The sequence below is a fragment of the Belonocnema kinseyi genome, chromosome 10 (assembly GCF_010883055.1).
Source record: "Belonocnema kinseyi isolate 2016_QV_RU_SX_M_011 chromosome 10, B_treatae_v1, whole genome shotgun sequence".
NCBI classification, from domain to species: Eukaryota; Metazoa; Arthropoda; class Insecta; order Hymenoptera; family Cynipidae; genus Belonocnema; species Belonocnema kinseyi.
Window position 1 is genome coordinate 1149222 of NC_046666.1, and position 14450 is coordinate 1163671.

Consider the following 14450-nt stretch of genomic DNA (forward strand, 5'->3'; position numbering starts at 1 on the left):
TTTTTGTAATTCCTAGAATTTCGTAGTTAAATCCAAAGTCAGCCATTACAAATAGTGTGCAAATTTTTTGGTTCTGTTTTCCAAATCAGCTACATTTTCTCGTTCTCTGCTGCTTCATAAAGTCCGAGATAAAATCCTGGTCGTTTCCAATCGACCATTATCTTTTAGAAATCATACTGAAGTCAAATTGGGCCTCATGTTTGCATAAATAAACTATGATGTAGTGTATCCCCTACGATAGTATCTATTATCTAAATCAATAGAAAAGCAATAAGGAACTAATTAATTAATAGTTATTTAACTAATTCATAAAGACGAAAAGTACAAAAATAAAGTATTATTGTTAAAATATTATGAAGATTCTTTGGGATTATTTACAAACTACGTGATACGTTTTTGGCGGGGGGGGGGCAAAGTAGCATTCTTCATGTTTAGACCAATGTAAAAAGTATCACGCAGGAGTGGGGGGGGGGGTCAGAAATTCCTGTGAAAAATGTATGACGTATTTTTTGAATATCCCCATTTGAAGTCTAATGATTTTTTTTTAACAATATCAATTTTAGATGAAAAATACTAAAATAAAAAAAAATGGTTAAAGATTCTAAATCTTCGCTTAAATTCAATTTTTTAAATTAAAAATACCAATTTCCAAGAAAAAATACTAACATATTACAATATTGTTAAAAGATTATGAATATTAGACAAATTATAATAATTTTTATTTGAAAAAAAAACTATGTAGTGTGAATAGCGTTAATAAAATCAATAACTGTTGATAAATTGCAAATCTTTCTCGAACTTTAATGATTTTTCTTTCGAAACAAAATATCAAACTATAATAATTTTTTTTTTAAATACCAATGTTTGGTGTAAAATGCTAACGTAACCTAAAAATTAAAAAATTGTGAACCTTCTTTAATATCTAATGTTTTTATTAAAAACACCAATTATCGATGAAGAACATAAAAATAATCCTAAATTATTAAAAGCTTATAAATCCTGTTAAAATTATAAGGATTTTTGTTTTAAAATATTAATTTTATTTTGAAATGCTATAACTTAACCTAAAATTGTTGAAAACGTATGAACCTTCAAAATCTAATGTTTTTTGGTCTAAAAAAACACGATTTCTGTGAGAATTGTTAATGTAATCTAAAACTGCTCAAAAATTGGAATTTTTGTTTAAACTATAATGATTATTGTTTTAAAACTTAAACTTCTCAAAAATTGTGCATCTTCTTTGAAATCTTTTATGTTTCAATTTAAAAATACCAACTGCCGAGAAAAAACATTAAATTGATCAAAAATTGTTAAAAGATTCTAATAATGATTTTTGCTTTAAAATGCTGATTTTTCTATGTATAATGCTATCATAACCAAAAATGTTATAATTTGAAAATCTTTTTAGAAATTTTTATATTATTAATAAAAATACAAATTTCGGATGAAAAGCAGTAGCATAATCCAAAATTGTTAAAAGATTCTAAATCATGTTCAAATTGTAATGTTTTTTATTTAAAAGTACCAACCTTTTGAGTTAAATTCTAACCTAACCTAAAATTATTCAAATGTCAATCTCTTATTTGAAATCAAATTTGTTTAAGGGCATGTGACACAGCCAAATACCTATATTACCGACCTCACTTTATCAGCTCACTGAATATTTTTTTCAACCTAAGAACTTTTATTGTAAATAAAATATCGAACTGAAACTTTATAAAATGTATTAGAGTACAATAAAGTACGTTTAGGTACTGCATTTTGGTAGGAACTTCAGTGAAAATTATTTTATCGTTTTTCTGAACCTCGACATTTTTTGAACGTTCGAACTTTTTTTTGTATATAAAAGATCGGTCTCAAATTTTGTGAAATGCAAGAAGCGAAAGAAAACTACGTTAAAGTAGAAAGCTTAAGGGCATGCGACACAGTGGGATTCCTACATTACCAACCTCTTTTTTCCATTGAACAAAATTTTTATGTGAACCATAGAACTTTTTTGGTAAATGAAATATCGAACTCAAAATTTGACGAGAGCATAAGAAGACATTATTCTACGTTTATGTACTGCATTTGAATCGGAATTAAAAAAAAAAATAATAATTCTGAAATTGTTTGCCAAATTTCGATTCAAATGCAGTACATAAACGTAGGATAATGTCTTCTAATGCTCTCCTGAAATTTTGAGTTCGATATTTGATTTACAAAAAATGTTCTATGGTTCAAAAAAAAATTTTGTTCAATAGAAAAAAGAGGTTGGTAATGTAGGAATTCCACTGTGTCGCATGTCCTTAATAATAAAAGATGTAAAAAAAAATATTTCAACTATAAATTCTATCGGAATCAGCCGGTAACGTTGTACTCGAAAATACGAACCCTCTAGAGCCTCGTCTAGTGGCCGCCAGGGTTCGTATTGTGGAGTACAACGTTACCGGCTGATGCCGATGGATTTGATAGTTGAAATATATTTTTTTACATCTTTTATTATTAAGCTTTGTACTTTAACGTAGTTTTCTTCCGGCTCTTGCATTTCTCAAAGTTTAAGACCGATATTTTATGTATAAAAAAAGTTCGAACGTTCAAAAAATGTCGAGGTTCAGAAAAAAGATATAATAATTTTCAGTGAAGTTCCTATCAAAATGCAGTACCTAAACGTACTTTATTGTACTCTAATACATTTTATAAAGTTTCAGCTGGATATTTTATTTACAAAAAAAATTCTTAGGTTTCAAAAAACATTCAGTGAACTGACTAAGTGAGGTCGGTAATGTAGGTATTTAGCTGTATCACATGCCCTTAATCAAAAATATCAAGTTTCGACGATAAACAATAACGTAATGCAACATTGTTAAAAAATTGTAAATATTTTTAAAATTACAATAGACAAACTGTATAGCGTTTTGCATTAGAAATTGGATATTTACGTGGTTTTTGAATTTTTGATGATTACTATTTAGGTACGTTTTAACGAAACCTAAAAGTGTTCAAAAATTATGAACCTAATGATTTTTATTTATAAATGTCAATTTCTGGTAAAAATGCTAAGAAAATCGAAAAACGAAATTTTTTAAGCAAATTTGAACCTTTGAAATCTAGTAATTTGTGATTAAATATACCAATTTCCGGTCTAAAATTGAAGACATTTCTCATTATTTTTAAAGGAGGAATTTTTCAAACATATTTCTGAATCAAAAAAGATACATTTTTTATTTTTAACATTTTTATTCAATTGGTTTCTGAATTGGAATAGAGATATTCGGTACATTTATAATTTAATTTGAGATGAAAGGGGGGAATTTTTTAGTTAATTAATTTTTTTAAGTTATGAGTTTAAAATATTTAATTTGTTCAATTTTCATTTGAAAATTTGGCAATTTTAAATACTCAATTTAAACGCAGTTTCATTTTTAAGGCATATTTAAAATTATTTATTTTTTAAAGCTTGAATTTGAACATTTTAATTTATTAATTTGTAAATGATTAATCTAAAACGCTTTAAATTTAAATGTATTTTCCTTCAATATTCTTTAATTTAAAATTGGAAGTATGTATTCTTTTCACTAATCATAAGCTTTGTTTAAAAAATACATTTCACCTTCAAATATGAAGATGAAAAATCAATCAAACTTTAATGTTTAATAAATTTTTTTAAATTTTAATTACAGCTGGGTATAAAAATTTAATATTAAAAGAAACTGGTAACTAATTTTTTTTATTGGTAATGAGAGTAGGAAGAAAGAATGATGCAATGTGCTATACATGTCGTTAAAACTGATTGGTTTTATCAATCTGTTTGATAATACATCAGGTGAATGCAAAATAGAATTAAATCTGAATTGATTCAGCATTTTTTGACTGACTCATAGTTGGTAAAAAAGAATATTTTAATTAATTAATTAAGAATTTAATTAACTGCCCCGATCAATTAAAAAAAATGTCATTAAAATTCGGTATACTATATCAAACATGAAAATTATATAAACTAAATATTTCATGCTCAAAATAAAAAAAAAGTTCCTTTCTTTTAACTCCATAAAAATGTTGAAAATACAACATTTTCCCTATTCCAATTTAGAAATAAATTGAAAAAAATGCCCTCTTGTAATTTAGACACAAATTAAATACAGAAAAGTTTCCTTACTGCCAATAGTATAAAAATGTTAAAAATAAAAAATTTCTTTCTTCCGATTAAATTTTTTTTTAATTTCTGCATTTCATTTAATGAAAAATATCTCAAATAAAGAACCAGACCCCCTCAAACTTCATTAAAATATTAATAAAGTTGTTAAAAGTTTAATAAATGTCCCTCTTACAATTGAGGACAATTTAAATGGAAAAACTTCCTCCATTCCAATCGAATAAAAGTGTTTAAAAAATTTTCGTTTTCCGATTCAAAAATAAATTGAAAACAAACATTACCTTTTCCCATTTAGAAAGGAATTGAAAATAATAATTCCCTTCTCTCTATCTTTAGAAAAATGGGAAAATCACAGAATTTTTTCCCTTTCAAATACATAAAAATATTAACAAAAATGTTAAAAATAAAAAAACAATTTCTCTGCAAATTCTTAAAAATAAATTAAAACCCGAAAGTTCCTTTCTTCAAACTTAATACAAGTGTTAGAAATTATAAATTCCTGTTCAATAAAAATGTTTAAAATACGAAATGTCCCTCTTCTAATTAAAAAAAAAAAATTTTAATGCCCTCATTTTAATCTTAAGGAAAATGTGAAAATTTCAGGAGTTTTCCATCTTCAACTAAATTAAAATAGTAATAAAAATATTTTTAATAAAAAATACCCCTTTATCTAATTTAAATAAAAAATAAAAACCAAAATTTCCCTTCTTCCCAACTCAATAAAAATGTCATCCAATTAAAAAAAATTGAAATAAAAGAACGTTTTCCTTATTATTTAAAATTTTAAAATTGCCAAATACTCCCCCCTTTAACTAAATTAAAATATTAACAAAAATTTAAAAAATATAAAAATGTTCCCTTCTCGGATTCAAAAAAATCACCTGTAAATCAAAATTTCTTTCCTTCCAAGTCAATAAAAGCGATTAAAGAAAGAATGTTTCTTTTCCAATTCAGAAAATAATTGGAAATAATTTATCCCTTTTCATCTTAAGAAAAATATGAAAATTTCAGAAGTTTACCATTTTCAACATAATTAAAATAGTAATAAAAATATTTTAAATTAAATATACACCTTTATCTAATTCAGAGAAAAAATAAAAATAAAAATTTCCGTTCTTTCCAACTCAATAAAAATGTCGTCCAATTAAAAAAAATTTTAAAAGACTTTCCTCATTTTCAACCCAGTGAAAATGTTTAAAATAAAGAATATCCCACATCCAATAAAAAAACAAATAAAAAAAAGAACGCTCCCCTTTTTATTGAAAAAAGTGAAAATTATCAAATATTCCCCCCTTCAACTAAATTAAATTATTAACCAAAATTTAATAAATAAAAAAATATTCCCTTCTCGTATTCAGAAAAATCAATTGTAAATCATAATTTCTTTTTTTTTCAAATCAATAAAAGCGTTCACAATAAGGAATGGTCCTCTTCCAATTCAGAAAAAAATTGAAAAAACCACCCCTTTTTATCTTAAGAAAAACACAAAAATTATAGAATTTTTCGCATTTCAACTTGATTAAAATATTAACCAAAATGTTAAAAATACAAGTTGTTTTCAAATTCATGAATAAATTCATATCAAAAATCCCCTCCTTTCCTGTTAAGTAAAAATGTTCCTAAAAAATTCCAACTCATAAAAATGTTAAAAAAAGAAAAACAAAAACTGTAAAGTGATAAGAATTTTTTTCTGCTAAACATTACAAAAATTGTATTATTCTTCGTTTATATAATTACAATTTTCTAAATGCGTAATATTGAAAAATTTGCTTAAAATAATAAATTCGTCTCTTTTTGAGTTTTGAAATCTAAAACAAAAATAAAATCTTGTAATTTTGTCGTTTAGTTTTAAGATCCATTCAGCTTTAAGCTGTCTAATAAAAAATAAAACAAAATTTAGACTAGATGGCGGCTTCAGGTGATTTGAAATCGAATTATCTTATAACACGTGTAGGTCATAAACTCGACCTAGAACTTGATAAAGTTGATAACATGAGCAAAACCCAGGCTATAATCCCCGAAACTCTTTTCGTTAATTATTGAAAAGACAATGTGCGTAAATGGTTTTTTTCCGAAGGCCGAAAATCGTAATTGTCAGTACATTTTTTTAATTAAAGAAAAACTGGATTTTATTTTGCAAATTTAAAAGGAAAAAATTTGTTCATAATATTCTGAGTAACAATAACAAAATTTAATTATTTTCAAAGTGTATAAAAGAAGGGTTAAAGATTAGTTTATAACAGTTGCTTGCGTTAAAAAACAAAATTTCAGTCTTGGAAAATACTCAAGTATTGCATTTTTTAATAAAGTTTGTTTAAACAATTATTAGTCGTATTATATTGATAAAAATTGATCGAATGTTTAATAATTGGCTCTTAATTTTTAGAACGGAAGCTGAATTTTTGTTTACTGATGCATAAGAAGATAAAAATTTGTTTGAAAAAACTGTTAACAATAATAATTTACTGTCATCTTAATATAATCAAACGAAAACATTTTCAAACACTTATTTTCTTATAGCAAATTCAATACAAATTTTTATTTGTATTTTTTCTATAAAAAAAATAAACTTGCAAAAATCTGCTTGTGAAATTGATTCGAGAATGGATTTCTTTTTATTGAAGAAAAGAAGTTCAATAATGCGACTTATACCTACTCCACTTTATTATTTATTTAACATCAAAGAAGGTCGAACGAAAAGGGGTAGTGCAATAATTTTCAATTCGTTCTTGTCAGTTCGAATCGACTCTTCTTGTGCTTAACAAATATATATATAAAAGTTTTACGTAAAAGAAAAAGTAATAACAGAAAAACGCAAAAGTTAAAAAAAAAGAACCCGGAAATAAATAATTTCCTGTTTTTAGTTTTTATTTAATTTACAAAATTAAATTTCGAAAATATTAATATTTTCGAGATGGGTATCTTTTTCCTCGCTAAACTTGCTTTAGAGTCCTTGGGTGCAAAGTGGAAACACTCAATGAGAGTGATTCTTAAAAAACACCGATACCATCGTGGATTTTATTAGTGAAAAGGTTTATCTTTATTAGCCAATTTTTCTTTATTTAAAAACTGCATTTATTATATATAATACATAATTAATTATTTTTTGATTATGTTAAAACACATTAGTTTAGCTAAAGAAAGGAACTTCAGGTTCACTAATTAATATTTTCTTCAATATTTTGTAGTCAAAAGTTAAATGATCGAATCCATCCCACCGCTGTCACCTTTTTTCGCTTATAATATATAATGCGAATTTTAAAAACTTAGGACCACTTTTTTATTCTTAATTTTTAATTTTCAAAAGAAGGGATTATATCAAAATCTTTGGCATATTAATATTATTTTTAATTCATTTTTTTAAAACACATTCTTCTATCTTTCTCTATTTAAATTTAAAAAAAACTTAAAGATTGTTCGTCTCTCGCGCAGTACTGTTTGCGCAAGATAGCGATATTATCAGTCTCATCGAGAAAGAAATATTTTCAAGCAGATTCGATCTGCTCGAGCTGGTTATCGTTTGGATAAGGATTTATTGAATGTAAATCGAATCCTCGAATTTTCCGGTTCTTCCTAATTTTCCGAAATAAAAAATGGAACTCGAAACTCAAGCCTTGATCGGGCTCTGCCTTTCGGCTGGACCTATTACAAGAGCAAGGTAAATTTAATTAAATTAAATTTTAAACAATTATTATGTTTAAAATTTATTGATTATTATTGATATATGAATTATAACTTTGAATATATTTCAAACACTATATATACTTTTTATAACACTTTATAAATCAAAAACAAATTATAATAATTTTTTTTCAACTAAGTGAATAATTTTTTAATTAAAAATATTTTTTTTATTCCAGAGTAAGTATGCAGTATCCCTAAATTGATTTTTGAAATATTTATTTAGTGCTATGAATTACGAGAATATTCTAAATACATTTGATAATATTATTTTGTGATGAGAATGCCGATGAAGTCTTTATCTTTTCTACATTTATTTCGCAAGTTTGACATCTGCTTTAGAAATTTTCAGATTCAAATAAAATTAAATAAAATCTCGATATCGAAATTTTAAACCAGAATTAAACTTTCTAATAATGTACTCTAAATTTTAATCAGTAAAAAATGTCTCGCATTTCAATTTTGACTGATTTAAATAAGGGGGATTCGACCACTGACAAATCAGTAAATTTGAATTACTGATTACATCATTCATTTTAAATGATACAATCTGATATTTCAACTGATGAAACCAGTTGTCCTAAATGTTTTAATATGCAATTTTCACTGATGAATGAGTAAATTTGAATGATTTAATTAGTAGTGTCAACTGACCGAATTAGTCATTTGAAAAAAAAAACCTAATCAACTCTCCCCAGGCCCAAAAATAATTCATTTCTACTTACATAACAGTCATTTTAACAGATGAGTCAGTCAATATTGGCAATAATTTATTAAATATAAGAGTAATTAAAATAAAAGTTTGAATAAAAAATAAATAATAAATAAATTATTTGTTTCAGGTCTGCGGGGTCCATTGGGGCTCGTTCTGCCCCCACCACACCATTGCAGGGCAATGTAGTAGGAACACCTGTAATCCAACAAATTCCAGTTTCTGGAGCTCAGCTCACAGTTACTGGAAATATTCCACCACCACCACCACCAAAAAGTCCCAGTCATTCTGCTTTAAAAACGAGCGAAAGGTGATTATAAATTTTTAGTTTCTCTTGCCAAAAAAATAATTCAACTTTGAAACAGTCAAAAGTAACTGATCCGCAGCCAATTTTTAATGATTCAATGAATGCGGATTAGACTGATAAATCAGTCGAAAGTGACTATTGTAAAGGGTCAATTGGCCATTGAGAGAATCAGTCATTTTGAATTAAAGCATCTGTAATTTTTACTGATGTGAGTTTCACTGCCGATTCAGTTAATATTCAGTAACTGTGAGAAATTAAATAAGTAATTTTTAAATGCGTAACTAGTAACTTTAATCAATTCAATTTGTTATTTTGAATAATCAAATCTGTGATTTTAACTGATTAAATCAGTAATTTGGAATTATTTAAGCAGCAGCTTTCACTGACTGAATCGTTCATTTTAAATGGTCTAAACAGTAAATTAAACTAATTAAATCAGTAATTTTAAATAATCAAACCACTAACTTTCGCGATTTAATTTAGTCATTTTCAATGTTCCTAACTGTAGTTTTCACTGATTAAATCATTAATTTTGAACTGTCTGATCCTCGGTCTGATCAGTAGCTTTCACTAGATCAGTCATTTTGATTGATCTAATCTGTAAATTTTATTGAATATGTAACACTTTTATTTTTAATTCTAATAAATTATTAAAATCTAGAAGTTTAGTAAAGAATTTTAATTTACAAATAATAGTACTATCAGGGACAATTTTTCATTTTTGAAGACTTTCCATTTTAAACGCTTTTAACTTCGGCATTGTTTAAACTTTAATTAGAAATGTCTTAACTTATACTTTTGAATAATTAAAGAATTTATTAAAACTAATAATTTTCTCACATCAGATAAAAAATGAAATTTAATTAAAACTAAAAATAATCTAGAAATGAAAAAATGTGATTGGAATTATGATTATCTGATACCTATATGATTTTTATTTTTTGCAATCGATCAGGACAGACTGATGTAATATTAGCAGACGTTCATTGACCACGTTTATGATAAAATTATATCAATTAGGCTCATCAGCTGGAGGTGTTAATTTTTTTTAATGGATGATTGTGCAACGAACTTTGAGGGCTTTGAATTATCCTCGGAATGATCAGTTTAAATTAATTGAAAAACAATCAATAATAATTGTGTTATATATTCGATATTTGTATTATTATTACTCTTTAGCTTATTTGTTCAAAAAATAAATAACTGCATTTTTGAGAAAAATATTTTTTTAGCTCTTAACGCTTAGATATTTTATTAAACAATTTAAATTACAGCCTGTTATACAAAATGTGAACAATTGGTTTTTTGTACGATTTTATTGCGATAAACCATTCTTATAAACAAACAGTTTTCCTACTTTTTTCAGTAAACAAAATTTCTTTGCAGTCTAATATGTATCGAATTAGTTTCTGAAACTTGATAAATTCTTATAAATATTCAATAATAGTTAATTGAAATATTAAAATTAGCACAATGAGCAATAATTAAAAGATTTTCTCTCCCTTCAGCCAACTTTCAAAGCCATTGAGTAAAAGTACACCATCGATGGTTGTTGGTGGTATCCAAACATCCGTCAGCAGAACTTCCTCAAAATCTTCACCTGGAATGTCCACAAGTAGTGCAAGACAAAAAAAGTTTCATAGGCACTTTAGTCAGGTATAACAAATTAAATCAAAAATGAAATTAATTAATTATAAATTAAATTAATTACTAAAAAAAATAGTGCAACTTTAGTAGTACACCTAGGAGAGCCCTGGGCTATGCTTCTGACTGTAAAATTCCTGTCAAGATTCTCATGTGATAAAAAACATTGCCGGTTCCCTACATTACCTACTAACGGTAATAAACGATTTCACATTATCACAGGTCTTTAAATTAGGGACCTACTTTAGCATCGATCGGTAATTTAGGTACCTAATAGGTATCCAATTAATGTCGGTTAAGAAGGATCTGCCATTATCATCTGTCGGTAAATGGTAAGTCGCTGGTTTACTTCTCTTTAGTTCGGAAGAGAACCATGGCCCAGAACTGCTCCTAGCTATACTACTGATTTTTTTATTCAAATAAAAGTTATAATAATTGCTCCTCACGTAATTATTACTGTTTATCAAAGGCTGAAAAGCTACTTTTAACCTCCAATTTTTTTTTTTTTCACGGGGACAACTAACTTGAGCTTGAAAAAATCTTGTAGTTCCGCTTAAAATGCGTTTTTCCTTGTTCCAAAGTAAATTGTGTATCTGACTTTCACTAGCAAACGATTTAATGATGGATCGTAAAACTTTGTTTCTCGATAGTTAACTCAAGTGGTGATAAAAACGTCAAGTACCAGTAATTTCAAAAGTCTTTGGATTGCAAGAATTTAATTAATTTTTTTCTTGCGTTGTTTGAAACTAAACCAAAAATAAACACGTATTTTTTTGGTTTAAGAAAAATCATAGATTTGGAAACTTCCCATTTTTGTTGTTTTTTTTACTGAAATGCGAAATAAATAAATAAAGAAGCAGCCATTCTGGGTTAACAAATAATTCTCTAAACTGAAAATTCAATTATTCCATCTTCGATTATGAATTGACCTTTTTTAGTCAAACATTCAACTATTTATTGAAAATTTGTCTTTTTTAGTAGAAAATTAAACTATTTGGTTCAAAATTTATGTAATTTCTAGAAAATTCGTCGGTTTTTGGTAAAAACTTAATCTTCTTAATTAAAAAAATAATATTTTTGGTTGAGAATTGAACTATTTGTTTGAATATTGAACCCTTTTGTTGAAGATTAATTTTTGTAATCACGATTCGTCATTTTAGTTGAAAATTCATCTGTTTGATTAAAAATGGAAATTTTTTTATTTAAAATTTAACTGTTTTCTTAGAAATTTGATTTTTCGATTGAAAATTCGATTATTTTGCTGAAAATTCGTCTTTTTTGGTAGAAATTAATCTTCTTGATGAAAAAAAAATCATACCTTTGGTTGCAAATTGAACTATTTGTTTAAATGTTAAACTCTTTTCTTGAAAATTAATTTTTTATGATTTATCATTTAAGTAGAAAATTAATCTCTAATTGAAAATTGATTTTTTCCAGTTGAAACTCAACTATTTTCTTAAAATGTTGTTTTGTTTGAGAATTTAACTACTTAGCTGAAAATTTGTCCTTTTTTTGGTAGAAATAAATCTTCTTCATTAAACAAAATTTTTTGTTGAAAATTGAACTATTTGAGTGAATGTAGATCTCTTTTTTAGAATTTCTATTTTTTTTTAAGATTCGTAATTTTAGTTTAAATCAAAAGTTTTGTTGAAAATTGAACTGTTTGTTTAATTGTTAAACTCTTTTCTTCAAAATTCATTTATTATGATTTATCATTTAAGTAGAAAATTAATCTGTGATTTAAAATTGATTTTTTTCTAGTTGAAATTCAACTTTTTTCTTAAAATGTTGTCTTTTTTTTCAGAATTTAATTACTTAACTGAAAATTTGTCATTTTTGGTAGCAATGATTCTTCTTCATTAAAAAAAACGTTAAAAATTTAGTTATTTGAGTGAATGTAGATCTCATTTTTGGAATTAAAATTTTTTTTTAGGATTCGTATTTTAGTTTAAACCAAATCTCTTTAGTTGAAAATTCATTTATTTACACATTCAACTATTTGGTTGAAATTTTCTCGTTTTGAATTGAAAATTCAATTCTTTGATTCAAAAATCATTCGTTCGTTTAAAAATTCTTTTTTTTTGTGACAAATATAATTTTGTATTCTTTTTTTTGTCGTTGAGAATTAAACTATTTTACTGCAAATTCGCCTTTTTTGTAGAAATTAATCTTCATGATCAGAAAATTATATTTTTGGTTGAAAAATCCAACTATTTGTGTGAATGTAGAAATCTTATTTTTAATCTTTATTTTTTTTAAAGATTCATAATTTTAGTTTAAATTTCATCTTTTTAGTTGAAGATTTATCATTTTAGCTGAAAGTTCAACTATTAGGATGAAATTTTCTTTTTTGTAGCTGAAAATTCAATTATCTGATTGAATTATCATCCGTTTGTTTAAAATTCGTCTTTTTTAGTGACAAATATAATGCATTTTGGATTCTTTTTTTTTTTAAGAATTTATATTTTTTAGTTCAAAAATCAACTGCTTGCTTCAGAGTTGAACTTCTTCATAAACATCCTTTTTTCGTTAAGAAATTCCTTATTTTTGTTTAAAATTTATCTATTTTGATAAAAATTTGTATTTTTTAGTTGAAGATTCAACTATTTTGTAGAAAATTGATTTCTTTATGGCTCAATAATTCAACAGTTTGATTGGAATTAAATTTTTTGTTGAGATTCAACTATTTTGGTAAAAATTTGAACTTTTTGGATAAAAATAAAGATCTTTATTTGAAAAATTAACTATATGGTAAAAACTTCAATTGGTTTTGTTGAAAAATCATTTTTTTTTTGGGTAAAAAATGCATGTATTTTGTAAAAATACGTCTTTTTGGCATCAAAATTCGAATAAAAAAAATTCATCTTCTCAGTTGAAATTGTAACTACTTGCTTAAAAAATTTTTTTTTTGCTTAAAACTTAACTACTTGGTTGAAAAATAAACTACTTTGATAAAAATTTCATGTTTTATTGAAGATTCTTCTTTTTCAGTTGAAAATTAATTTTCTCATTTGAAAATTGATCTCTGAAGGTTAAAAATGCAGCTATTTGTTTTAAAAAGTCAATTATTATGTTGAATGTTTAATAATTTTGTTGGAAATTGAACTATTTTGTTATTCATCTTCTTTGGCAGAAAATTAAAATGTTATTTTGAAAATTCTTACTTTTGGATCGAAAATTGATATTTTATAGTACAAAGGTCATCATTCTTGGTTGAAAATGAAATTTTTGGCTGAAAATTCAACTGTATTTAAAAAAATTAATCCTTTTTTATTGAAAATCGAACAATTTGGTTAAAAATGCAATTATTTGAGGTTGAAGGTAATTTTTGTTTGTTTGAAAATTCGACCATTTAGTTGAAAATGCAATTTTGTAGGTTAAAAGTTCAACGATTTTGTTGTCATCTTTTTCAGTCGAAAATTTAATATTTTTGTTAAATATGCCATACATTTTGTCTAAGATTTTTAGATATTTAAAGCGTTTCACATCAATCAAAAAAATCTCTGGTTGAATTAACCAGAATTCTGGTTAAAAATGCCCTTACTATTTTTTTATAGTTAATGTAATCAGAAATCTGGTAGAATTAATCAGATTTTCTGATTAATATAATAATAATTTACATTAACCAGAAAAAAATAGTAAGGGCATATTGAACCAGAATTCTGGTTTGTTTTAACCATAAATTTTTTTCAGTGATTGATTTCAATATATCTACATTATTTTATTTAAAATATTTGGATCCCAATTATGTCCCAATTATTTCGTCAAAAGAATCACCTATTTTTCCCGTTTTAAGTGCATTTTGAGAAGAATAAACGTGAAATCCTTGTTTAGCCAACGTCTAACGCAACTTTCGGGTGGGAGTTAAAAATTACACAGGCCGACAAAATTTGACAAAGGTCCGGAACCAGAGACCAGACCTAGTATATCCGAAGGTTTTTGCTGCGCTGAATCCGAATCCGACCTCAGAA

The 14450-nt window shown here is 25.6% G+C and overlaps 1 protein-coding gene across 1 annotated transcript in view; it reads left to right on the plus strand.

Annotated features, from left to right (window-relative positions):
• The window catches only part of LOC117181935, a 110483-nt gene that overhangs the window by 85679 nt on the left and 10354 nt on the right, over positions 1-14450 (plus strand). The window contains exons 4-6 of the mRNA XM_033374959.1: positions 8659-8838; positions 10344-10491; positions 10702-10736. Coding sequence (XP_033230850.1) covers positions 8659-8838; positions 10344-10491; positions 10702-10736 — 363 coding nt within the window. The remainder of the gene's footprint in view (positions 1-8658; positions 8839-10343; positions 10492-10701; positions 10737-14450) is intronic.